Source organism: Cibotium barometz, chromosome 7, assembly GCF_041138505.1.
Source record: "Cibotium barometz isolate CiBa-2024 chromosome 7, ASM4113850v1, whole genome shotgun sequence".
Lineage (NCBI taxonomy): Eukaryota > Viridiplantae > Streptophyta > Polypodiopsida > Cyatheales > Cibotiaceae > Cibotium > Cibotium barometz.
In genome coordinates this window covers 37,860,229-37,885,676 of record NC_141052.1, presented here as the reverse complement: position 1 = coordinate 37,885,676, position 25,448 = coordinate 37,860,229, and the positions used below count along the sequence as shown (strand labels likewise).

General features: G+C 42.5%; 1 protein-coding gene across 1 annotated transcript in view; it reads left to right on the top strand.

Moving 5' to 3' along the window:
* Nucleotides 1–11,261, top strand: part of LOC147636959 (zinc knuckle (CCHC-type) family protein) — a 67,683-nt gene extending 56,422 nt beyond the window's left edge. The window contains exons 3-7 of the mRNA XM_086800549.1: nt 9,263–9,402; nt 9,514–9,609; nt 9,821–10,019; nt 10,157–10,274; nt 10,442–11,261. Of these exons, the coding sequence (XP_086656675.1) occupies nt 9,263–9,402; nt 9,514–9,609; nt 9,821–10,019; nt 10,157–10,274; nt 10,442–10,728 (840 nt within the window). The 3' untranslated portion in view covers nt 10,729–11,261. The remainder of the gene's footprint in view (nt 1–9,262; nt 9,403–9,513; nt 9,610–9,820; nt 10,020–10,156; nt 10,275–10,441) is intronic.
* Nucleotides 11,262–25,448: the final 14,187 nt, after the last annotated feature.

The following is a 25,448-nucleotide window of genomic DNA, read 5'->3' as shown; positions in this document are numbered from 1 at the left end:
ACGCAATTAGCAAGGCAGTTTATCGAGCAATTGTTTAGATTGTATGGTTTACCGTAGGACATAGTCAGTGATAGAGACTTCAAGTTTACAAGTGACTTTTGGAGGCTTGTTTTTGAGAATTGGAAACAACTTTGAATGTGAGTTTCTCAAATCATCCTCAAACTGATGGCTAGACTGAAAGGGTGAATCAGGCTTTGGAAGACATGCTTCGTACATGTCTCCAAAAGACAGGGTTCATGGGAGGATTATCTTCCTATGTTAGAATTTGCATATAACAGTACTAAGCATACGAGTACAAGTTTTAGTCCTTTATGCTTATGTACGGATTTCAACCTAGATCACCTGTCACCGTGGGATTTTCAAGACTTCAGTATGATGCAACGTGTACTTTTTTGCAAGATATGCAAGAAATGTTACAAGTTGCGAAGGAATCTATTAGAAGTCCTCAAGACAGAGACAGATTTTGTTCTAATAGACATCGTTCATCGAGAGAGTTCTTTGAAGGACCGATGGTGTATTTACGAGTTTCGAAAGATTCCGAGACTTTACGGACGGGTCGATCTCCGAAATGATCCCCTAGATAGTGCAGACCATTTCGGGTTACACACTGGATTGGTTCAGTTTCATATGAATTGGACTTGCCTTCTCATGTGAAAGTTTATCTCGTATTTCATGTCAGTAGACTTAAGGAAGTTATTACTGGGTGGAACAGACCAGTTAGTTACTCCTCAAGAAATCATAGATGTCGAGGATATGACATTTGTGTCACACGAACCTGAAAAGATTATTGGATTTCATGAAAGACGATTGTGGCATACGCTACTCACGGAATACAAGATCAAGTGGGAGGATCCTGTTGAGGACGCTACATGGGAGACATTGACTACCCTTCAGAGGGACTACCCTGGGTTTTTACTGGGCTCACGAGTGAGCTCTTAGAGAAAGGGGAGTATGTCATGTGCACATAGTGTATCTACTGTGTGCAACACGCACACAAGACTAGCTTCGAGGCTTGTGGAGCTAGGTAGGTTGATTGGCGAGCTGAGCTAGGGATAGACTGACGAGCAGGCACCCAAGTATGGACGAGCGAGTCCCTAAGTGTAGATGCCCGGTGACTGACCAAGAGCCTATAAAAGAATGGCTAAGGTTAGTGAGTTGTTCATAGAGTCTCGCTCGAGAGCTCTACGGTCAGGAGCCTGGATCTAGTGCAGACGTGCACTTGCTTCATGCAGCTGAGGCCGGCAGCAGTCTTGAGGCTCGCGTGGGTAGCTCCGTGGTGGTATGGGACGTCACAGGGAAGAGATTGGTCGGTGCGTCTTGCTAGTTAGCTCAGCTCGTGGCTCAGTGGGGACAACCAAGACTTGTGGGTTTTGCCCACGGCTATCATGGTTGGGTGGTGAGTCAGGCCGGCATCCTTTTCACGTTGTTTGGCTTTGTTTTGCAGGTTTCAAGTCATGTTTCAGGAGCGCTCTACGAGGAGATCCATGGGGATTTGACAATCCTCAACCAATCTCTGACGACTTCGGTGCCCAAGATGACTGTTTGAGACTTATTTTGGCAAGAAACCATATGTCTCCCATTTTCGTGTTTTTGGGAATGATGCCTATGTTCACATTTCAATGAAGCAGAGGGGGAAGCTTGACTCAAAGTTCCACAAGCTTGTTTTTGTGGGATATAACTCTCTTTCCAAAGGCTATAGGGTATATGACTCAGAGCGGAATGAGGTAACCGTCAGCAGAGATGTTTTCTTAGATGAGCATGTTTCAGCTTCCACTGTTGAGGAGTCACCACTTCTTGGAGAGCCATATGTGTATGAGGATGAGTCCCAGGCTATTGTTCAAGCTAGCCAGCCTCAGTCAGTTGTAGAGGTTGAGCCCGAGATTGGAGATGTGCCACAACGGCAGTAGCAAGAGCCTCCGCGTTCTGTTTGGGTACCAAAGTGGTTGTTGGATAACATTCAGGAGTCAAGGTGTTACGGTCCACAGAGTATCCCTCCAAGTGGACCACAGAAGATGGACCTTGAAGATCGCACAGAGTTTGTGATAAAAGTTAGTGAGAGGAGCCTTTAGAGGTAGACTATGCATTGATGTCTCGTATCATTCGGGACAAAGAGCCTACTTCAGTTAAGGAAGCTCTTTCCGAGGAGACTTGGAGGAAAGCCATGCAAGTGGAACTTGAAGCCATAGAGAAGAATGGAATTTGGGAGTTGGTACCGAGGCCGTCAAAATGGTGAGTCATTGGTGTCAAGTGGGTCTACAAGACCAAGTATACGTTTGATGGGTCGGTGGACAAGCACAAGGCCATACTTGTGGCTAAGGGCTATGCTCAGCCGCCTGGCATTGACTACGAGGACACTTTTGCAGCGACAGCTAGGATGACCATGATTCGGACAGTTCTTGCCCTTGCCTCTTCTCAGCAGTGGTCGATGTATCAGATGGATGTGAAATCTGCGTTCCTGAATGGTGACTTGCAAGAGGAGGTGTATGTTGAGCAATCTCCAGGCTTTGAGGTTCCGGGATTAAAAGCTATGGTTCACAGGTTGCGGAAGGCCTTGTATGGTCTTAAACAGGCTCCCAGGACTTGGAACCAGAAGATCGATTCTTTCTTTCTGAGAAAGGGTTTCAAGAGATTAGTTGCAAATCCGAACTTGTATCTCTTTCAGGAACACGTTATGGTCACATTGATTATCTTCTGTGTGGATGATCTAATTCTCACTGGCGGTCATGTGGAGCACATAGTTGTGACGAAGGCTGCCTTGTCAGAGGAGTTTGAGATGACAGATTTAGGCTTACTTCATTTCTTCTTGGTATTGGAGATTTGACGGACCTAGAGGGGGTTCTTTGTTTCCCAGTAGTGGTATGTTCATGAGTTGTTGGAGGCCTTAATGATGGAGAACTGCAAGCCTATTTCATCTCCGATGGACCCGAATACCAAACTTACTGTACATGATCCTTGTGAGTAGGTTGATGCCTCTTTGTATCGAAAGCTTGTCGGTTCATTGATTTGGTTGCTGAACACTAGATTGGACTTGAGTTTTCCAGTGGGGATATTGAGCTCATTTATGCAGGCACCTTTGAAGACTCATTGGGACGCAGGATTGCAGATCTTGCGATATTTGTAGGGTACGAAGAATTTTGGACTCTTTTGTAACACTGGAGGTGTCACAATCCCCTAGAGCTCTTTGCCATGTGGAAGGATTTCTTGGAGCATGATGGATTCACTCATGTTAAAGTTGGTGACTTTAATGTAACACGCGGAAGCTCTGGGAGTCTTCTTTCAGCCCTAAACACCACTGAGAACATGCTGATGCAAAAACGCAGATAGAAGGGAGAGTAGAAATGAAATGAAATGAAATGAAATGTTATATTAACGTCTTCAAAAGGCCATAATGACCTGTGAGACCAAAAGTTACATCATGGTGGATCTGATACAATGTCTGGATAAAAAAACCCAGAAAATGAAAAATAAAGATGATACTACTGGCACCTAGAAAATGAAACTGGAACTGGAATATAGTAGAGAGAGAGAGAGAGAGAGAGAGAGAGAGAGAGAGAGAGAGAGAGAGAAATGCTGGAAATTCAATATATTCCTATGGTACAAAAAGGTACCTAACTCTGCAGCCCTAGGTTGCCTTCATACAAAAGGTGAACATCACCCAAAATCTTGTCCTATACTTGGACCCTAAGGATCCATTCCATAAAGGAATGAATACCCAACACAATGAGCACCCTATGCTATATATATGCTCTTGACCAATGGATGAGCTGGCCGACTGCTGTTGGACCAACCGACTGGATTGGACCCCAATAAATTCTGGTCGGGTTGCGCCTTCTGGATCTCTTGCCTTGTAATGATGCGCTTGCAGCTCGGCTTCTTCTGGTACAGCCGACCCTTGTTGTCTTGCAGCCGACTGAGCCCTCCAAGTCCTCCAAGTCCAACCTACTGCCTCATCCGCACCTTATGCTTAAGGTCCTAGCTTTAATGCTGTTTTTCTTGGCTGCCCCTTCTGGATTAGCCTTGAGAATGTACATGGACAAGCATGCAAATGACAATGACATCCCCCTCTGCTAAACTTGATGACGGGATTCCAACTTTTTCCTTGGATGACTGTCATCATCCCATTCTGTTCCGGGAGTCCCTCTATCATCCATCCATCTCTGGCAACCCTTTTCTCTAAAAGCCCGGCCCGGTCTCCAAAACCACCCTGACTTTGAATAAAATCTATGCATCCGTCCCCTCCAGTCCTGTGACATGTGAGGGATTTGACCGTAGTAATCACAACCTTAGGCTAACTAAACTTAACTTAATCCATTCATCTAATATATGCTGTGTAGGAATGTAGATGGATGGGTTACTAATGCATGCCTAAGGGAAAATCCCTAAGGATGGTCTGCAAGATTTTGAGAATTGGGTTTAACTTTGCGGAAGCGATTAACATGATGTCTGACTGAATGACTGATGGAATGAAAATGATCTAAGGCTGGTTACCCTGTAACGCTCTGATACCAATGTGACATGTGAGGGATTTGATCGTAGTAATCACAACCTTAGGTTTACTAAACTTCACTTAATGATGCTTAAGAGATAGACAAATAGTGTCAATGCAATGCAATGCAGCTATATTAGATGAATGGGTTACAATGAGATCTAAATAGATCTATGATGCTGTCCTAGATGAAGATCCTTCTCGGGATGAGAGGGATGGGATGAATGCTGATGATGAGGACTGTTCCTTGCTCCAATGCTGAGGTCCACCCTTCGATGCCGGCTTCCCTCTATGTAGCAGGTAGGAAGATGACTTGAGTGCTGAATATGCTGCCTATGGTGCTGAATATGCTGATTTGATGACTATATGCGGGATGAACTGTTGTCCCACTGACTTCCCTTGTCTCCTGGAAGGAAACACTGAAGAGAAGCTTGGACCTGATGCTGTCTGTATGCTGAAAACGCTGATGGCAGATTACAAACTGATGCTCTCCTTGTTGCTTAAGAAGGAAACGCTGAGGAGAGGATGATCTATGAGATGCTGATCTGCGATGCTGACATGATGCGCTTCTATTTATATGTGTGAATAATGCTGGTCGGCCAGCTCCTAGATGCTCACGACCTGCCATAAATACCATGAAGGCTGTCGGCTGCCCATAATGCGCTGTCGGCTGGTCATAATATGCTGTCGGTTGGTGCTAACAGCCTCGACCTGATGCAAATAAATGCCTTACATGCTCATGAAGACTGATGTACTGATGTTGGTGCTGAAACAGCCCCATATACATGCTTATGCTGATATATGCCTAAATAATACTTAAATGTCCTGATTAATGCTTGATGATGCCATGCCACTTGTACACTTGATGGGTGTGCACGTGACAAGTCCCCAATCCATTCTTCCCCTGACTCTGAACACGGTCTTGGTCTTCATTCCTGAGAAATGAGTCTGGCACTCTCACATCACTCCTTGGAGGATAATCCTCCCTTGGGGCCGTTGCCCGAGAACCTATCTGGCTCACAGGACTGCCATCCCCTCTGGCTTTGTGGAACACCACCAACAAACCTCTTGGGAGCTCTTCCCGATTCTGTGTTCCTTGCCTTGGGCTTCATATCCGTGTACTTTTCTGTACCTTGGACCTGTACACCATCATATGGGACTGAAACAGTGTTTAGCTTTGCTGAGCCTGATGCTCTGATACCAATGTAACACGCGGAAGCTTTGGGACTCTTCTTTCAGCCCTAAACACCACTGAGAACATGTTGATGCAAAAACGCAGAGAGAGAGAGAGAGAGAGAGAGAGAGAGAGAAATGCTGGAAATTCAGTATATTCCTATGGTACAAAAAGGTACCTAACTCTGCAGCCCTAGGCTGCCTTCATACAAAAGGTGAACATCACCCAAAATCTTGTCCTATACTTGGACCCTAAGGATCCATTCCATCATAGTCACAAGGGACGGGGGATGGGGACGGGACGGGGGACGGCCATATGTAGGGAACGGGGACGGGGGTAGGAACGACACTTAAAAATTACTTTGTCAGTACCACCCACTCGCCTATATGGGCAAAGCTTGCATGTCCATGGCTGTGCACCACCTCCATGAGGGGATGGGGTGTGATTGACCTCATCCCACCATGTCCATCCTGTCGCCCTTCTACGGGTAGTTGGAACTTGAAGAGCCACTGCCACGAGGAGGATGCCATGGATGATGGATGCCTCCTTGTCACTTGATAGCTTGAGAGAGAGAGAGAGAGAGAGAGTGAGTGAGGCTTGAGCCTTGAAGTTGAGGGAGAACTTGAGTGTGAGGATGGGTGGGTGTGTGTGTGTGTGTGTGTGTGAAGCTTGAGAGAGAGTGTGTGTGTCTTGAGAGGCTATAGCTTGCTTGTGTGAGAGCTTGAAACTTGAGACCTTGGCCCTTGAGGCTTGCTGCTTGAGGGAGAGAGAGTGTGTGTGTGTGTGTGAAGCTAAAGCTTGAAGTGTGATAGGGAGTGTGTGTGTGTGTCTTCTTATAGGGAGGGCTCAGGGAGGCAAGAGAGAGGCCAAGGCCCAAAGCCTCAAAGGTTCAAGGCCTATGGGCCAAGGCTAAAGGCCCATGAAAAGCCCCTCCCAAACGGCCAAAAGAAAAGGTAAAAAATGTGACCATTGCCCAAATAGTAACCTGCAGGTGTTCCCATGCAGCCGTCCCCTCCCCCACAACCGTCCCCTCTTGGATCCGTCTCCCCTCTTGGATCCGTCCCCGGAACGCCGTCCCTTGTGAGGGACGCCCAGCTGGGGACGTCCGTCCGTCCCCGTCCATCCCCGTCCCACAGTGTTCCCGGGACGGCGTCCCCCCGTTCCAAGGGTCCGTCCCCTCCGTCCCCTGTGACTATGCATTCCATAAAGGAATGAATACCCAACACAATGAGCACCCTATGCTATATATAGGCTCTTGACCAATGGATGAGCTGGCTGACTGCTGTCGGACCAGCTAACTGGATTGGACCCCAATAAATTCAGGTCGGGCTGCGCCTTCTGGATGCCTTGTAATGATGCGCTTGCAGCCCGGCTTCTTCTGGTACAGCCGACCCTTGTTGTCTTGCAACCGACTGAGCCGTCCAAGTCCTCCAAGTCCAACCTACTGCCTCATCCGCACCTTGTGCTCCAGGTCCTAGCTCTAATGCTATTTTTCTTGGCTGCCCCTTCTAGATTAGCCCTGAGAATGTACATGGGCAAGCATGCACATGACATTTAATGAGTGATTAGAGTTGGTGACTCTTAAGTCACTAAGAAGTGTTGGTGACTCTGACTACTGTAGTTGTGCATTCATGCAAGGGTTGGTGACCCTAGTGTCTGCATAAACTCATGAAAGAGTTGGTGACTCTGCTCAATGAGTATGTTAACTTGTGGAAGGGTTGGTGATCCTGGTAAGCCAGCTCATGCAAGGGCAATGGTTCTAGTGAGTACAATATTTGGATCCAACATGGGTGGTGTCCATGGTCGCGATAGTTTTTGTGTACAAGATGGTAAGTTGGGAGATTTAATCCAAATTGTTGCGCACAAGCATTGCCTATGAAGTGCACTTGCATGAGTGACTTGTTTTGTTTGCTTGGACATTGCCCTTTCGGAACTAGCTGTGCACTTTCTTGACGCACATTTACTTGGATGAGGGTTTCAAGTTCACTTCAATTCCCTGGAAGCCACATCTTTGACACTTGCCAGCAGCCCTTTTCCCCTTGGCCCACGGAAATTCTTCTTCTTCGAATATTGATTGGAGTTTTATCGTGTGGCAGAGGATCATCGCCTTATTCCGATTTCTCTCATATTTTCCACTCTTCCGTAAGAGTTGCATTTTGTTAGGTCTTGGAAGTACATGTCATAGTCACAGGAAACGGCCGTTTCTTTGCCTTGAAACACAGAAACTCTGTTTCTTGAGAGCCACTGTTTTCTAATCTCCGATTAGAAGATCACCCACTAGTTTGTCTAATCTAGTACTTGCTTAGTAATTTTCTCCAAATTTCCTCACTATTTTTCCTAAATTTAGATGGTGCACTCTTCAAAGTTTTCCCAAGTGATTAATTTTCTTAATTTCTTTATATTATGTATCATAGACTCGCCGTTTCCGTTTCTAGTTTTAAACTGTTTCCGTTTCCTAGAGCCTAGCTGTTTCCGTTTCCATTGCATGCAACTATGGTACATGACCTTTCAGGGCTACTGTCTTTTGCTTCCGCAACGGTTGTTACCATTTCATGAAGTAACCCAAGTTTTTGTTCTTGTTCTTGACCCTTCCATTACTGACGGTTACATCTTGTTATAAAGACCGAATGGCTCAAATTTTTGACAGAGGATGGAGATTGTTGGTAGAGCAGATGAGTGACGTATTTGCCGCTGGCAAGGTCATCTTGATAAGGATTGTCCTAGATCCAAAGGCTGCAATAGGAGGCAGCATGTACATGCTCATGAGATGTCTCCCCCTACAGCCGCTTTTGCACCTCAACATACTACATAGCCATGGGTGATGGTTAGGGATCGCAGGCGTCCTTAGACCCCCATCCCTGGCAAATAAGAAAGATTTGCAAAATATGAAGCCTCTTGGGCCTTTTAAAGGTCTTCTACAAAGAAGGTGGCTTGACTACCAGACTCCAGTAACTCTACTCCAAGGACATAACCAGACACAACTTCTAGTGAAACTAGGCATAGTGTGTACTAGGATAACGCTTGAGGGGGAGTGTTGGAGAACAAGCCTTATCCAAGTACAAAAAGACATAAGGCAATGTGAACACACTCTTGTAAAAGAGAGCAGATAAAAACATAAAGCAACCACAAGGAAAAAAGTCAAAGGGGCATCTACCTTTGCTAGAATCAAGGAGCTTATTTAGGGGAGGGGAGTTGTATTTCGCATCTTGTATGGGTCTATATAAAGGCACCTCTCCCAATGAATAATCAATCAAGTACTTCGCATTATTTGCTTACTGTTTTGCAGTTATATTCATAGTCTCTCTTTCTCATTTCTGTGCGCGCGCTAAACATGTCATAGCCATGTTCCTATTCAAGCTTCCATAGCTTCTCTAGCACCTCTCTTTTTCTACATCCTGGGCATCCTGTATGCATTTGCGTGCCTTCTCCTGACTGGTTTGGCTGCCCACACTGCTGCCCACACGAGCCATGTCTGCTGGTTGCCTCGTACCTTCACAGCCTTTGTTTGAATCTTACGAGTGTCAAAGGTTTGTTGAATGTCACTGTTCATTTAATCCGATGATGTTCAGCATGATATAATATTTCTGACCAGTAGCATGCAGATAGAGGTAATGCAAGCGGTGAGCTTTATGTACATGCGACCACCAGGATACAATGCAGAGAGTGCACGGGCTGCAGAAATTGCAGATGAGAGGAAATCGGTAAAAGATGATTCTGAGGTGAACGCCACCACAGCTGACGAGTATATCTTCGTGTCTCTTTTGACATCTCCTATCAAAAGATCAAGTGTTTAATGAGTTGTTTTTACCTGTATCCACTGAAGATCTCGCTTTTATGTATTGCTGTGCTTTAGCAAAGCTGATGGGACAAGGAAGCCACGTGTGAAAGATTTGTATGGAAGGACAATACCTACGGAAGAGGAGTTTCCAGTTCTAAAAAATGCACCACGGTAAGTGAGTTGACATTATTGATGCCCCCCTCCACAGTCACCTCACGGTCACCTCACGGTCCTCTCTTCTCCTTTCTTTTCTTCTTATATTGACAGTATTATCACGCTTTAATAGAAGTGCTGCTATGGAGAGAGAGATTGTCGGTGAATGTGGAAAACAAGTTTATATACTGTGGCTTTTTCATTGGAAAATTTTTTTGTCATTGTACAGGCTTGAAAGTGGCTCGTCTGCAAGAGTAAAGCCATTTGCAGTGGAAATCAGGAATGTCAAGTGTGCCCGATGTGGAGCATTTGGCCACCAGAGTGGTGACAGGGAATGCCCATTGAAAGACAGTATCACTCCAAGTGATGAAGCCCGTCAGAGAAGAGATGACCCCCTAACATCTATCATGAATGCAGTTTCGAGTGAGGTTTGTCCATCACTCATCTCTCTCTCTCTCTCTCTCTATTTTCACAAACACATGCGCGCATGCACGCAGGTGTGATCAGATGAATGTTTTTCAGTCACTTATTCAGACATGTAATTTGTCATGCATGCTCATTGCAGCCCCTGAAGTGGGAGCTAAAGCAAAGGCCTGGAGGGCTAAGTCCACCTCGAGGGGGCTATAAAAAGGATGATCCAAATCAGCAAATTATAGCGGAGGATATCTATGATGAATATGGGGGTAGGTGTCTTTTCTTGATGTCAAGCATCTGCACGCTTGCGTAAGTTTGAGTACCAGATCAATTAAATCAGTATGTATCTAAAAGAGCATAGATGTGACATTTAGTGCTGGGGCTGCTATGCTGAGATTTCGCCTTAAACTGATTGATGGTGTACATGCTCTTGCAGGATTTCTCGCTGGTGGAAATGAAGTTCAAGACCTTTTGGCATCGTTTCCAGACACGAAGTACAAAGGAAAAGAGCGTAAAAAGAGGAGAAAAGATAGGCGATTGTCTGACAGTGACATCGAGAGTGACAATGATAGTGACAGTGAAAGGGAGCGCAGGCGAAAAAGAAGGAAACAAAAAGACAGAAGAAAAAATAAAAGGGCAGGAAAGGAAGGTAAAAGACCGAAAAAAGAGAGACGGTCGCGGCATTTGAAGGTGTCGTCTGAATCAGACAGTTCATCTTCTTGATTACGAGCGTTGTTCAGTAAAAAGCCATAGAGAGAGTGAGAGTCCGGACTGCCTTTAAGGAGAGAAAAGGCTGATTTCCACTCAGGGAATCAATGGAACATTGAATGTGCATCACCTGCAGCCCTGCTGTACCACACGTGATTTGTGTGGTTGATTTCCCTGCTATTTCTGAGAGCTGGAGAGTATTTTGTATATTCGGATAATTTACTGCAGCATTGCAAAAATTTATTGCACGTGTGCTAATGTAAAGTGACATGACATGGGCAACAAGGTGATGCAATGAAGGTACGGTGATAACCCATCTTTTGAAGACTGACTGCTGAGAAGAAGCTGTATTTACGACTGATGCTACTATTATTCTGCAGTCTCTAAGGCTACACTGCATCAGCTACATTGGTCTTTCATATGTTTTAACCAGTTGAGACCAGCCCTGCCTTGTCCTGAATTATGCGAGGCACCAGGTGTGATGTGTAGCTGGATCATGTGCCTTCCCTTCTTGAAAGCTTGCATTTATGTAAATGTCCCCTTTGAACATTTTCTTGTTTTCTTCGATAATTGAGGTCACAGTTTCTTTCCCCTAAGTCTGAACTCAGCACCCTGTAGTATATCATGGCTTCTCAAAAATAAGAGTTGGATCAGGGTTCATATGTTCTAGTGTGTCTCCTTTTGGTGCCGATTCTTTCTATCAAGAAAAAGGACGGATCTTGTAGACTTTGTGTGGATTATCGTGCTTTGAATAAGATGACAGTTAAGAGCAAGTTCCCGTGCCTTGGGTTGATGATATCTTAGAGAGGTTGAATGGAGCCAAGGTGTTTCCGAAGCTTGATCTAAAAAGTGGGTACCATTAGGTACGGATTCCAAGATAGCCTTTTGCACCGAAGGAGCCTACTATTGAGTTTGTGGTCATGCCCTTCAGTTTGACAAACACCCCAATGACATTTAACAGTAAGATGTATGTTTTTCGGGATTTAGTGCCTCATAAATGATAACAAGCTTTGGATTGAACGGGCTTGCGAAGGCTTAATTGACGTGCTAGTAGTAGTAAGGATGAATGTAGCACGAATGTTCTTGTTGAATAAAATGCAGTACTTATTTTTCTTGTGGCATAACAATAAGCATTGGATTGGGGGTTGGGAAGAGGGGGGGTGCAGGTGGGGTTGTAATGTGTTGCCTGATGCATTTTTGGTCCGTGTGTTGCAATGTTGTTTGACGCATGGGTCTATCAAGGGTTTGTACACTTCACGTTAGTTGAGATCCATATATACACGTATGTGCTACTAAAGAACATGGGTTATCAAGTTTCATATAAAGAAGGGATTTGAGCTTTATTGTGATGGTTTGATATAGGGAAGGTTCTCCTAGCAAATAAAATTTGTGGAGAATGCTCCATTTTAGATAACATTGATGAGGAAAATCCAAATGTTCATTGGGGCTTAACTTTGCAATGTTGGTAAGTTAGTCACTGTATCTTAGAGCACTAGACCTAATACAATGGAAGAGGTATCAATCTTACAAATACTTTAGGTGAATGGGCACACCTTCCTTAAGACATGAATCCTCTTGTTGATCTAAAACTTACTTTTTCACTATGCATGTGTTTAAGGTTTACGTTTTTTGTTTATTTTTGTTCTCAACAAAGGAGATTGTCATGAAAAGTTGAGCATTGAATTTTAGCACCACTCAAAAAGAGATCATTGAAAGCAAAGTTTTGGGCTAGAGATAAAAAGTTTGCTATAAGAACTTCTAGATTAAGCATATGTATTGTTCGATTAGTTGTTAGATTTGAGCACTTTCTATGATTTTGATTACATAAACTTGTGGATTAAGCATATGTACTTGTTATTCAGATGTTGGATTTGAGTACTTTGCGTATGAAAAAATAGTTCCTTGCACTACTGGTGTGCTACTGGGAGTTGACACACTCCCAAATTTAAGGAGACCAAAGAATGTGGCCTTCTTTGGGAGTATACATGTGACATAGACTTCCCAATTATGCATATGTACCCAAGGTTTAGATGGCGTGTTCTTAATAATATAGACTTCTTGAGTACGTATATGTACTCTTTGTTCAATTGTTGGATTTGAGCACTGTGTACATGAGAATAGTTCCTCGCATTGCTAGCGTGCTACAATAAATAAATAAATATAAAATAAGTAAATAAACATATATATATAACCACATTTTTATGTGGGTGGACAGTTAGGCACACTTCCTTAAAAAGTACAAGACTAAAGATAATAAAAACTTTTGTATTAAACGAATGTATTATTTGTTCAATTGTTGGATTTTAGCACTTTGTTTGTGTTTTCAAAATAGCATAGACTCTTGCAAGCATAAATTCATGTGCTTCTACAAGGCAAAACCACATTTAACATACATATTGACCAAGGTGATTTGGTAGCTCCTCAAAAGCTCAACCAAGCCACCACATGTCAATAAGACTATTCCCCATCACAATGTCTGACTTGAGCTTACTCCCTAAAACATGGACATGCAACCTCTCACCTTCAACTAGCATTTTTTTTGCTCACAAATGCAGAAAAGCACTGGCAAGAGAGGTATCCTTGCATACATGTAACACAATACAGACTAGAAATCCTTCACATGCTCATAAAAATCTCTATCCTTTCTCAACTAATGCAAACACTTTAGCATTTGCAGACAAGGAATCTACAGACCACTCAACTGTGATTTTGGAAATCGAATGGTTTTGTCGGGTTAGAATACACTCATAGTTGATTAAGCTAATCATACTCTCAAAATCCATCAACAAGGAGAAGAGCTTTGTTTTTGTCAGAATGCTAAACTACACCAAGCTTACGCACCCTATGAAACACTCCTAAAAAAGCACCAGCAGAAACTGTTAAAAAACCACACTGGGCTATGGAGCTACTGACAGAGGAAGGAGGTGCCAAAAACATGCAGAGAACAAGGGTGAAAAACGGACATTCAAATTTCGAAGCTGACAAACACGTTAAAAACATGGGCTGTCTACTGTTAGCACAAAGAGAAGGGAGGAAGGAGATGCCTAAAATTTGTAGAGAACGAGGGCCAAAACTGGGCCTTCTGAAGTGCAGTTGATGATGATTGATCCTTACTTAATCTAGAGACTAGCACTCATCTTAGTTGACTAGGAAGACTTTATCTATCCAAGTTTTTGAGATTTGTGTGGAGATAAAATAATCAAAGGCCAACAAAGTCCTAGCTTCACCCCCTTTACTTTACAAAGGAGCATTTTGGTGTGACAACTAAGTGAGGATGCCCAATGGAAAAACCTAGCGTACCACTTGATTGTGGCTCTAAGATAAGACCCAATGATACATGATTTGGCAAGGTCAAGGTAAGACTTGACTTGAACATATTTGGCACCGTTGACGGGGACTAGCTTAGGGCTTAGCTTCGTTCTTCTATCCACCCAATATTGTTATGTGTCGATTAAGAGGTCACACTCCGAAAGGCATACGGTTTTGGAGCCTTGGATGTATTTAGTTTGTTATTTGTTATTATATTTTGAAGCTTATTTATATTAGGACATTCTAGTTTCATATGTTGGAAGGAGAAACCTGGTGTTTGTACGATTTTCAAGCTCACAAGGCTTAGATTTCATGAAGTTGAATCAAGAAATAGTATAGTAATTATGATTAGGAGTGGAATCCACACCAAAAACATAAGCATTGAGCTCCATTATGTGTGGATTAGAGTAGGATAATTGATTTTTATCCATGCATTGTTAGAATTGGTAGCTTAAAAGTATGTAAAATCAATAAAAGACAATAAAAAAATACTTAATCACTTGTATAACCATTATTAAGAAACTTAATCACCTCTGTCAAGTCTAAAAAATATCTAAATTTTTGAAAACTAAGCCAAACCAACTCGGGTTGGGAGATGTGAGCCCACAGTCCTGTGAAAAAAGATGCGTGCTGTGAGCCTAGCCATGAGTCTGCAGACATGAGTCAATAGACGTGAGTCTAAATGTAGGTATATCGAATATTATACTAAACCAACTATAACTGCCTCTTGAAGACTTATAATAAGGATATACCTACTCATGTCCTTTAAGGATTTTCTTATTATAAAATCTATACTAGCTATAATTTCTAAAAAATCTTATCCCTTTTAATTATTGGGATATTAAATAAGTACAATTATTATCCAATAATTGCACAACCCTGTCATAGACCTATTTCATGAAAGTCCATGCCTAGGTAGACCTATTTCATAAAGAACAAATTCATAAGCCTAGTTCATATAAAAAAGGTATGAGCCTACATATGTGAGTCTATAAGTATGAGCCTACATCCGTGAGCCTAGAGACGAACCTAGAGATGTGAGCATTCTCAGGATCAAAGGATCATACACTAAAAGTACTTTCCCTCTGGACTTACTTCGCACTCTTTCTCTCACACACACATGTACACACGTGCACTAGTCCTCAAGGATGAAGTTAGTAGACAATATTCCGAGGACATGGATGAATTTGGAAAGTGTCCCTTCTAGAATGAAGTCGATGGTTGCAGCTATACCATTGACATCCTTAGGCACCACATCCCCTCTGTATATAAGGTATCATGTTAAGTACTTAAGCATGGGGTCACTTAGCTACCATTAATAGACAGCCTCTCAATGAGTAAAGACCCCAAACCAGACCCACTTCCTCCTCCCACAACATTGAAGACCAGGAAGCCCCGAAGACAGGTGCAAAATTGAGTTCACTCTAATCAAACAAGTTAAAGCCCATGTCCTCATTGTTTTCCTCCTTAATTTTGTTCTTTTTTCTCTTCACAACAACAGGTGGGGGTTGCTACAGTGGGGTGCTACACACCCGTAGAGTAGGAGATGTATCTTGACTAGAGTTGAAATTGTCTCAATTGTGAGGGCGATGCCATCATCCTATAGGATGAGGTTTGCATATATGTAAGACAACTCACTTCTAATGACTGTCAAAAGATTGAACATGAATCCTCAAGCATGCATAGCTATGGTGTGCTTAACCCTGATTATTATGATTAAAAATAGTAATCTTATGGTGGATGTAGCCTAATTAACAACATAATGATAATCTTGATGACTTAATCAAACTTGAATCAATCACAATTAGGTTACAAGATGGAAACTTGTACTCATAGAGAAACTTGTACTCATAGAGAAGCTTGAGAGTTGCTTGTGTTCATTGCTTGAACATACAAAGTACTAGGTATACCCATCAGTGACCTTTTACAATCATGGGCTAAGGTGGTGAGGCTTGTCGATGTAGCTCTGGTTTAGAAGAGATGGTCATCGCGGATCTCTTTGCTTGATGAAGCCTCCATGTAGTTGGCCTCCTGGTTCTTTAATTTGCATTTTTCTTCCATGTGCCCGAGTTTGTTACAGTGTCCACATTTGGGCTTGTGTTTGAGCTTACATTCGCTTTTGAAGTGCCCTTTCCTTCCATAGTGGTAGCATTCTTTTATGCCTGTGTTGTTGTAGAATGCTTGTTCCCTTGTTGTAATTTGTATTTCATTCTTTAGCCCCTTCTTAAGTAGTGATGAAATACAACTCTCAAATGTTGGTTTAGGTAAACTCTTTAGAGTGGTCACTAGTGCACCATATTCCTCTGGCATGCTTTTTATAAGTATGGCAAGTGCATCCTTTTCACCTACCTTTGCATCAATGCCATCCAATTGGGTCATGATATTTTCATTTTGCTTATGAATTGTGCTAGTGGTGACTTATGAAATTCCATGTTTAAGGCATAAAATTCTATTTTCAAATAGGTTTCATGATTTTTGGCCTTGGAACCAAATATTAAATTTAATTCATCCCATGCTTATTTTGCTATGGTTTTGGAATGAATGTGATGAATAAGGTTACTACCCAATTGCAATCCAATTAATGACAGTTTTTGTTTATCTTTTTCAGCCCAATCCTCAGTTGGATTAGCGGGTACATTTTCCTTAATTAATTTCCATAGCTTTTTGTGCATGAGAAGATACTTCATTTGTGTGACCCAGCTATGAAATCCTTTCCCAATAAACTTCTCATATGATGAAATGTTTGTGGATGCCATTTGCAAAGGTCTTACCAATTGAACTTTTAAGCTTCAATATGGTAGTGTCTAGTTGCATACAATTTGGCAGTCAAGATGTGGTGAAATGTGATCAACTGCTTTTGACCTATACTCCAAATGCCAAATGATAGATTTTGATGCTCATGTAAGGTTAATATGACCCAAAGAATTCAATGTTAGCTTTGAATTGAATCAAGTTTTGCTAATGACCCCATAAAGATGGTGTTTAAGGCTAAAAAGAGTGATTAGTATCTGCAAAGCTTGATGGATTAAATTGAGCATGTGTGAGTAGACATGAAAGGGGGATTTTGTGAAGGCACAGGAACGGAATGAAATGGAAATGAAATGACAATACAAGTGCAAAGCAATGATAACCAAGAGTACTCACATGTAGGCCAAGAGAGCTTGATTGTTGATTGATATGTAAGACTAGAAAGTACAATGCCTTTATAGGATAGACACACACATTCTAAGTGTCACATGTATATGGGATAAATCCCAATATGCCACATGGCACTCACACAAAGACTAGACATAAAACTCACTCTAGACACACTAGAACACTCACTTTGACTTCATGTTCTAACACCCCCCGATGAAGGCAAGGTGAGAGACTACTGGAATGAGCCAAGAACAGAACATGGCAATGACGGACTACCAACCTCCAAGTTAGAACTAGACATAGTTCCCACACAATCTCAGAGGCAAGTGAGCATGGCTCAGAGGCTAGTGAGCATGGTACAAATGACTCAGAGGCTCATCAAGCATGGCTCAGAGGCTCATCATGCATGGATGCATGAACAACTCAGAGGTCTAGACAACTGGAGCAACCTGAGATCCTATCAAAGCCAATACATGACTCCACAATACATCCCCCTCCTGACTCCATAACAGAATGGTGGGGAGTCAGACACGAAAAAACAGGAAAGATTACAACATTTTAGGAGGACAATCCAAGGCTGTGAACCTTTATTGACTCGACACACATGATTTATTTGCATTCATTTTAGGGGGACTCCCAAGGCAGAGTACCTTCAACACACTCAAAAAACAAAGTCAAGATCATCCTCTGCATAGACCTCTTCATCAAGAGAGAGATCTTGGATGTGAGCAGTGAGAGCATGATTTGGAGTAGAGGTGTCTGCATCGTCTTCGTCTTCGTTGGATATAGTCCCAACCAAGTTGGCATGGTCTTTAGATTGTTGTTTGGCCAGCTTCTGGAAGCAACGATCTTCGGTGTGACCAAGCTTTCCACAGTAAGTGCACTTGAAAGGTTTGAAGTTACCTTTCCCTTTAGGAAACCTCCCTTTAGAAAATAGTGCATTGGCGTCAGGAGTATCAATATGCCTTCTTTCATGATCAAGAAGCATAGCAACCATGTCATGGTAGCTCATGCTTGCCACTCTTAATGCTGGTATAATCTCCCGATACTTAGGAATTTCTTCAATGCTCGTGAGGAGCACCGCGACTTGGTCTTCATCCCCAACTGGGGCCTTCAACGCAGCAAGTTGAGTGATGAGAGACTCCATATGATTCAGATGAGCGAGAAGAGAGTCCTCATGCTTCATCTGGAGTTTGAAGAATTCTTGACGGAGGAAGACCTTAGAATTGATTACCTTATTGCCAAAGAGACCTTCAAACTTCTCCCATAATTCTTGAGCAGTGGAATCAAAGTCAAGATGATGAATAACTTCATCACCCAAACCCAAACCAATGAGAGAAAGGGCTTTGTCGTTTAAATTCTCCCAGTGTAGAATTTTCTTCTCATCCGATTGTGGCTTTTTATCCTTGCCACAAACAACATTCCACACCCCGTCTTTCATAAGGATAAGACGCAACTTTGTTTGCCATGTCGGAAAGTTCTTACCAGTGAACTTCTCAATAAAGGTACTCGATCTCAAAGACTCCATGGCAGACAGATCTGAAGTAGAATAATGTGCAGTAGTTGTATGCGCTGAAGAGCTTCTCCACGTTGCAGGGTGCACGCAGGTATATCAGGAGCAAGGAAAATTGATATGGTGAGGAGGAGCTGATGCTGGAGCAGCAGAAGATGGGGCCGTCAGCAAGATGCAGAGTTGCGCAGGAAAATGACGAGCATTGGTAGATTGTGGGCAGCAATTTCTCTTCTTTCAGTAGATCGTGATGCAGATGCAGCAGGGCAGCGGCAGTTTCTGAATCATTGAGGCGACCAGCTGCATGTCGATAGGCAGCAATAGGGCAGCCTGAAGAAGGGGCAGATCATGCAGAATCTGAGCAGGCAGCAGCTGGAGCAGAATCGTGGGCTTCAGCACGAGCAGATTGACGGGCAGCAGCTGAAGATGGCCTTGTCTTCAAGATGGAGGAGAGCATACTCTGTTGCACTTAGAGAAAGAGAGAGAGGGCATGGCTTCTCTTTTTGGCCTCCCTCTCCTCAATCTCTAGGAGCAAAGAAGCAGTGGCTCTGATACCACATGAAGGCACAGGAACGGAATGAAATGGAAATGAAATGACAATACAAGTGCAAAGCAATGATAACCAAGAGTACTCACATGTAGGCCAAGAGAGCTTGATTGTTGATTGATATGTAAGACTAGAAAGTACAATGCCTTTATAGGATAGACACACACATTCTAAGTGTCACATGTATATGGGATAAATCCCAATATGCCACATGGCACTCACACAAAGACTAGACATAAAACTCACTCTAGACACACTAGAACACTCACTTTGACTTCATGTTCTAACATTTTGCACAAGATTATTTCCCTTGATAAGGATCAGTATCCCAAGTAGGAGAATTAGCTAAAAACCTTCAGAAATCAGCAAATTTGCGTTGTTTACAGCGTTTAAACTTCTTCATCTCCCGACTCATGTGGTGCATCAAATGCTTTAAGGCTTGGGCTGTGAAGTCCTTGTACTAGGTGCTAACTAGCCTAGAAGGGCTTGAGTCAATGTGGACCACAAGCGATGAATGGAGTGAGTATAATCGACAAAAAATCATAAAAATCAAGCGATTTCTTTGACATTGAATAAAATGCGTGGAGTTGTGGATTAGCAATGAAGTCCGCAAAGCTAGGGATTCGACAATGGTGAAGAGGGTGTGGAGAATCAAGCTAAGAAAATTCGGGCCACAAGTGGGAGCTATGGACAAGATGCTGAAAATTGAGATTAAGGTTAATGAATATGAGATTAGTGATAAGAAAGGATTAATGTGGGGTTGATGCTAGTCTAATGGAGAAGCTCATGAGGAGAGGGGTGCCTCTGATACCATGTCAAAAGATTGAACATGAATCCTCAAGGATGCATAACTATGGTGTGCTTAACCCTAATTATTATGATTAAAAAACACTAATCCTATGGTGGGTGTAGCCTAATTAACAATATAATGATATTTCTAATGACTTAATCAAGCTTGACTCAAGCACAATTAGGTTACAAGATGGAAACTTGTACTCATAGAGAGGCTTGAGAATTGCTTGTATTCATTGCTTGAAAATGCCGCTTTTTATATGAGGAGGGTACACGTCTTACAAATGTGCTCATGTGGGATAATGTGCAAGTGTGATGTGGTTGCATTCTCTTGATCCTAGTCCTCTACTTATACCTTGCCCTTAATGGCACCACAAATTTCAACAATGGGCATAGCAAAATGATTCACAACAATTAAGCACACTGTTGGATTGAGCATTGAATTCCTAAGATATGTGCGTTGCCTAATGTGTATATCAATAAATAATTAAAGATTAGTTACATTGGACTATGAGTCCTCGTCCCCCCTCTGAATTTGAATCACTTATACACGATCACTAACATGTATCAGAGAAGGTAATTAGCAAGAGGGTTAGCAAGAGCAAGACACAATTGCATAATGGGAGAATATATTGCATTATGAGAGAAAGTGACTTATATATAGGGCCATAAATGTTCACACACACTTAAACTATGGCTGGTGAGCACTCAAGGCTCATAAATGGCCTATGGGTTGTACAATACTTAATCTCACATTATATGCATGAAGTAAATTCAAAGGAAATCCATTCTAGTTTGCTGCAATACTTAATCTCATATTATATGCATGAAGTAAATTCAAAGGAAATCCATTCTAGTTTGCTGCAATATGCTCTTGGAATGGGAATCACCATAAGTACTTCGTTAGATCATTTTTACGCGCTCGCTCAAGCTGTAAATTTGAACACTATTGCTTCATAGATTGATCATGCATGTTTCTGTGCTTTAATCTTTGCTATTTTATGTAGAATTATAGTGGAAACTCTTGTTAACCGTAAAATGGGTCAACATGATACATTAGAAATTGTTACTCTAGATGAGTAAGATAACTCAGTGTGGCCACAATGAGCACTCAAGGCTCATAAGTGGCCTATTTCTTGTACAATGCTTAATCTCATATTATATGCATGAAGTAAATTTAAAGGGAATTCATTCTAGCTTGTTGTAATATGCTCTTGGAATGGGAATTGCCATAAGTACTTCATCGATCATTTTTGGGCGCTCGCTCAAGTTGTAGATTTAGAAACCGTTGCTTCTTCATAGATTGATCATGCATGCTTTTGGTATCTTCATATTTGCTATTTGATGTAGAATTATAGTGAAACCTCTTGTTAGCCCCAAAATGGGTCAACAGGATACATTAGAAATTGTTGCTCTAGATGAGCAAGAGAATTCAGTTTTGAGTGCACAGATATTGGAGGCTTTGGTGTGACAGCCACTCTCACTCCATGAGTAAAGGGCTTTTGGAGCCATTGGGTGAAACAAGCTTGGGCAAGAAGAGAAAAAGGAATCCGATTGATTGAAAGAAATAGCATAAATTCAAAGTTAGATGATTGGATGGATTTTGTAAAAGTAATTTGTGGGCGAGGTGCCTGATCTGATAGATCCAAGAATGGCTAGAGGGCTTGTTTGATAGCAGAAGTTTCGGTTATAGGAACGATATCAATTGTGTTGTTAGAGTAAAAGCGAAAAGATGTTAGTAAGCCATATGATTTATGGGAGGATTAAGCAACAACCTATCAACATGTCAGTGGAGTAGTTGCTCACACTATTGCCCAAGTTTTGCCAACAATTATTATAATAACTTACTCTTTGGGGGGGGGATGGGGAAGGCTTAGACACCTCCAGAGGCTCTACAGGTCTATACATTGGATGTTGCATCATTGTTTGATAAGGGGTTGGCAAAATCGATTTTTGATGAAGCTGTTCTAATGATTAATGTGAAACTTTCAAGTCAGCAGGTTTCTGATGTGCTCTAGGACGGGGGTTCTAGGATGAATATTTTATTACATACAAATATTGGGCTGAGTAAATGGAAACTAGCCCCATTTACTGTTAAGAGGGAAAATCAACAACATGTGTAGCCACTTGAGCTAATCCACGAATTGACCATGGTGTTGACTAATTTCTCTTTTACAGTGGTAGTGGTAGTACTCCTAATGGAGGGGACATTAAGGAGGCATACTCGATACTGCTTAGCCGAACATGGCTTTGACAAAGGTCAAACAATATTGGAATTCAAATGTGATTACCATTTGGAAGGGTAAGAGAAAGTTTAAGCTCTTGATGGCCTACAAGCAAGTGGCAGTTTCGACTTGGTCGAAGGAGTCAACATGATGGAAGGTGGATCTGATTCCTAGCAGGGTTAGTTGTACAAGTCAAGCTGTAACTTAGGGAAAAAAACTTACATTGCATGTCTCACTTGATATTTGTTGGTTATTTAGCCTTTCATTGAAATGCGACTCACAAGCGTAGCAATGGGATAAACCTACACTAATGAAAGCGAGTTGCAGACATGATACATCTTAGCAAGATGATGGAATACAAACAAAAGAACAATATGCAATCATAATTTTCATTAGAATCTAGGCTAGTTATATAGCCTTTGGATACAAGTTGATGACATCATTGCTTAGGTGATGAAGCTTTAAATCGACTCCCCAATGGTGCTCCTAGAATATTTCCATAAATATCTCCTAAACGTATTCCATCTTCACTTCTAGTAAAGCCCCATAGATTCTTTTACTAGGCTCACACCTTTACTACTAGCCCATGTTCCCATGCTAGGATGGTGGTGTATTTCTAACACCCTCCCTAACCCGGCATCATGGCTTACACGCTTACAATGCCTTGTGTGCTAAGACAATATATGTGGGGATTTTACAAATGATGGTATAAGGGCATGGTTAAAGAAGCCTTAGTATGCTGCCGAGTTTTCCATTAGCACATGTTTGGGCATTATTTCTAACAAAACACCCTCCCATGAACCAAACATGGGTAAAGAAAAAAAAAAGGCTAAGATGACCTAGACTTGAATGCCCCCCCACAATCAAAGGTAGCTACAAAGCTTGAGATACAATGGTTATGATGACCAAGGTGAGGACCACAAACAAAAGTGGTTGTCTCACAAGTAAAGATGTCCATGTGAAAGATGAAAGAGTGCACAAAGCGAAAGAAGTGGCACTAGAATGTGCTGAACAGAGAGTGCAAGACAGAGAGAGAGAGAGATATGGAGAAAACTATGCTGAATATACTGAAGCAAAACAGTCCCAAGCAAGATACACTACAATTCTCATAGTGAGGGAGCAAAATATGTACAAGACTGAATGAACAATGAGAGGCTAGCCCCACCTTTATAGGTGAGGAGGGCTAGCCGATTGGAGCTGAAGGAGCTGGCCGACTGGAGCAGAGGAGCTGGCCGACTGGTAAAATACCAAAAGGGCTAGGAAAAATCCCATAAAAATAAGGAAAAAAGGGGTGGCCAGCCCACAATCAAGGGCCATACAAATGGGACCAAAAGGATACCAAAAATGGGTAGAAACTAGGGATGAATGTGCTAACACACCCTCTCAGCACCAGATGCTGAACATACTTCGAGAAGCTGAAGAAGTCGTCCTCTGTCAAAGACAAAAGAAAGCAGCACAACAACAAGTACCAGGAAAGCTCCACAAGCAATCTCCACAGCAACTCAGCTACAAAAGTAATAGAATAAGCTGCCAGGTACACTGTTCTTCGAGAAGATATCAACCATGAAGGTTGCATCGTGCTACTCCAAATATCAGTGCCAAACCCAAATATAAACACAGTGTCATAGGAATCCCTAGAAGCCTGTAGCTCCAAGAAGATAATAACCTCAAAAGAAATAGAGTCCATCTACTCCAACTCTATACCAAAAGTAGCCAAATGCTTTATAATAGCACCCTCCTTGAAGGTCGGCATCGCCAGATGTAAGAACTCAACTGCCCCCTCTAAAAATTGATGTCGGGACTCCACAGGCCAATCCCAATCCTTTAATCCCTGGAAGTACCATTGTGCCCCAGGCACGGTCTCACGGACACACCTGACCACAATCCAGAATCCTCACACAGAGTAAGAGGAAGAGGAACATCCACTATAGTAGTAACTGAAGTAGTAGTAGCCTCTTCAATAGCATCACACAGCATAGAAGCAGGCTCCTCCATAGAAGGCAAAGGGACCAGCAACACATACTGGTTATTGGTAGACAAAGAAAGAATCGGAGGCGAAGCAATAGGAGAAAAAACCCCCTCAGAAGCTGTGAGCAAAAATAGCCCACTATCTTCCTCAAAAACATTACCAGATATATCATCTTGGCAGGGAGAAGTATGCACAGAAACTAAAGGCAGGGCAACAGGAGAAACAAACTCCTTAGATGCAATGAGCAAAACTGGCCCACTATCCTTCACCTGCAAGAACATCTTCAAAAGAAGTATCCATAAGATCACTAGAGTTGCAGAGCACCCAGAAGCAGAAAGCATTTGCCGATCATCACTAGCATCACCATACAGGTCACAAAGCAACTGCCACACATAGAAAGTAGAAGCATCATCAGGAGCATAGATGAAGTGTCGAAGAACCGAATCCTGACAATCTAGGAGGAGAAAGCCATAGATCTGTCCGTCACTCTTCCTCCACCGACACATCCTCCGCTACAGGCAAGGTCCGGCAAGCACCAATTCTTGTACGAGAGAAACTCCATCAAACCATACTCCCTGAGAATAGAAGTAACCTGCAACTTCCATGACTGAAAGTTACCACCATCCAACTTGTCTACCTCATCAAGGAAATAACAAGAGAGTGGTACGGGAGCCAAATCTGAAGTTGTCATCATTGATCCAATCAATAGAACCAACCCTCATAAGATAAAACTGTCCAAATCAGAAAACCCTGATATAGGGTCTTTCCTCCCACCAAAATGCAGCCCTAAGAGGCTGGACAACACCCGATAATATGCTGTAAGAGGGTGCAAGAGAGAAAGGCAACAACAAGGACAATAGGTTGGGCACTCCTCAAGAAAATACATAATCTCTGAAGAAGAAATGTCCTCCACAGGTACCAAGAGTGCCACCAAAGCATGCAACACCAAAGACCCCCTCTGTAAAGGAGCAAGGCCACTGGAGAGGAAAACGCAGCACAGAAGGCTGTTATCCTGAAGAAAAATAGGCCGCCTATGTCCAATCTCCATGTGGAAAGAAAACGCTGATCAAAAAATACCTGATGGCTGCAATTGGTGAAGCCAATCCGGAAGAGAAGTGACCACCACCAGCACAGCAGGTGCTGTCCAGAAAATGCAGCAGCAAAGGGCTGCAGATCTGAGAGAAAACGCAGAGGAGAAGGTGCTAAATCTAGGGCAGCAGAGGTTGCTAAATCGGGAGCAATGAT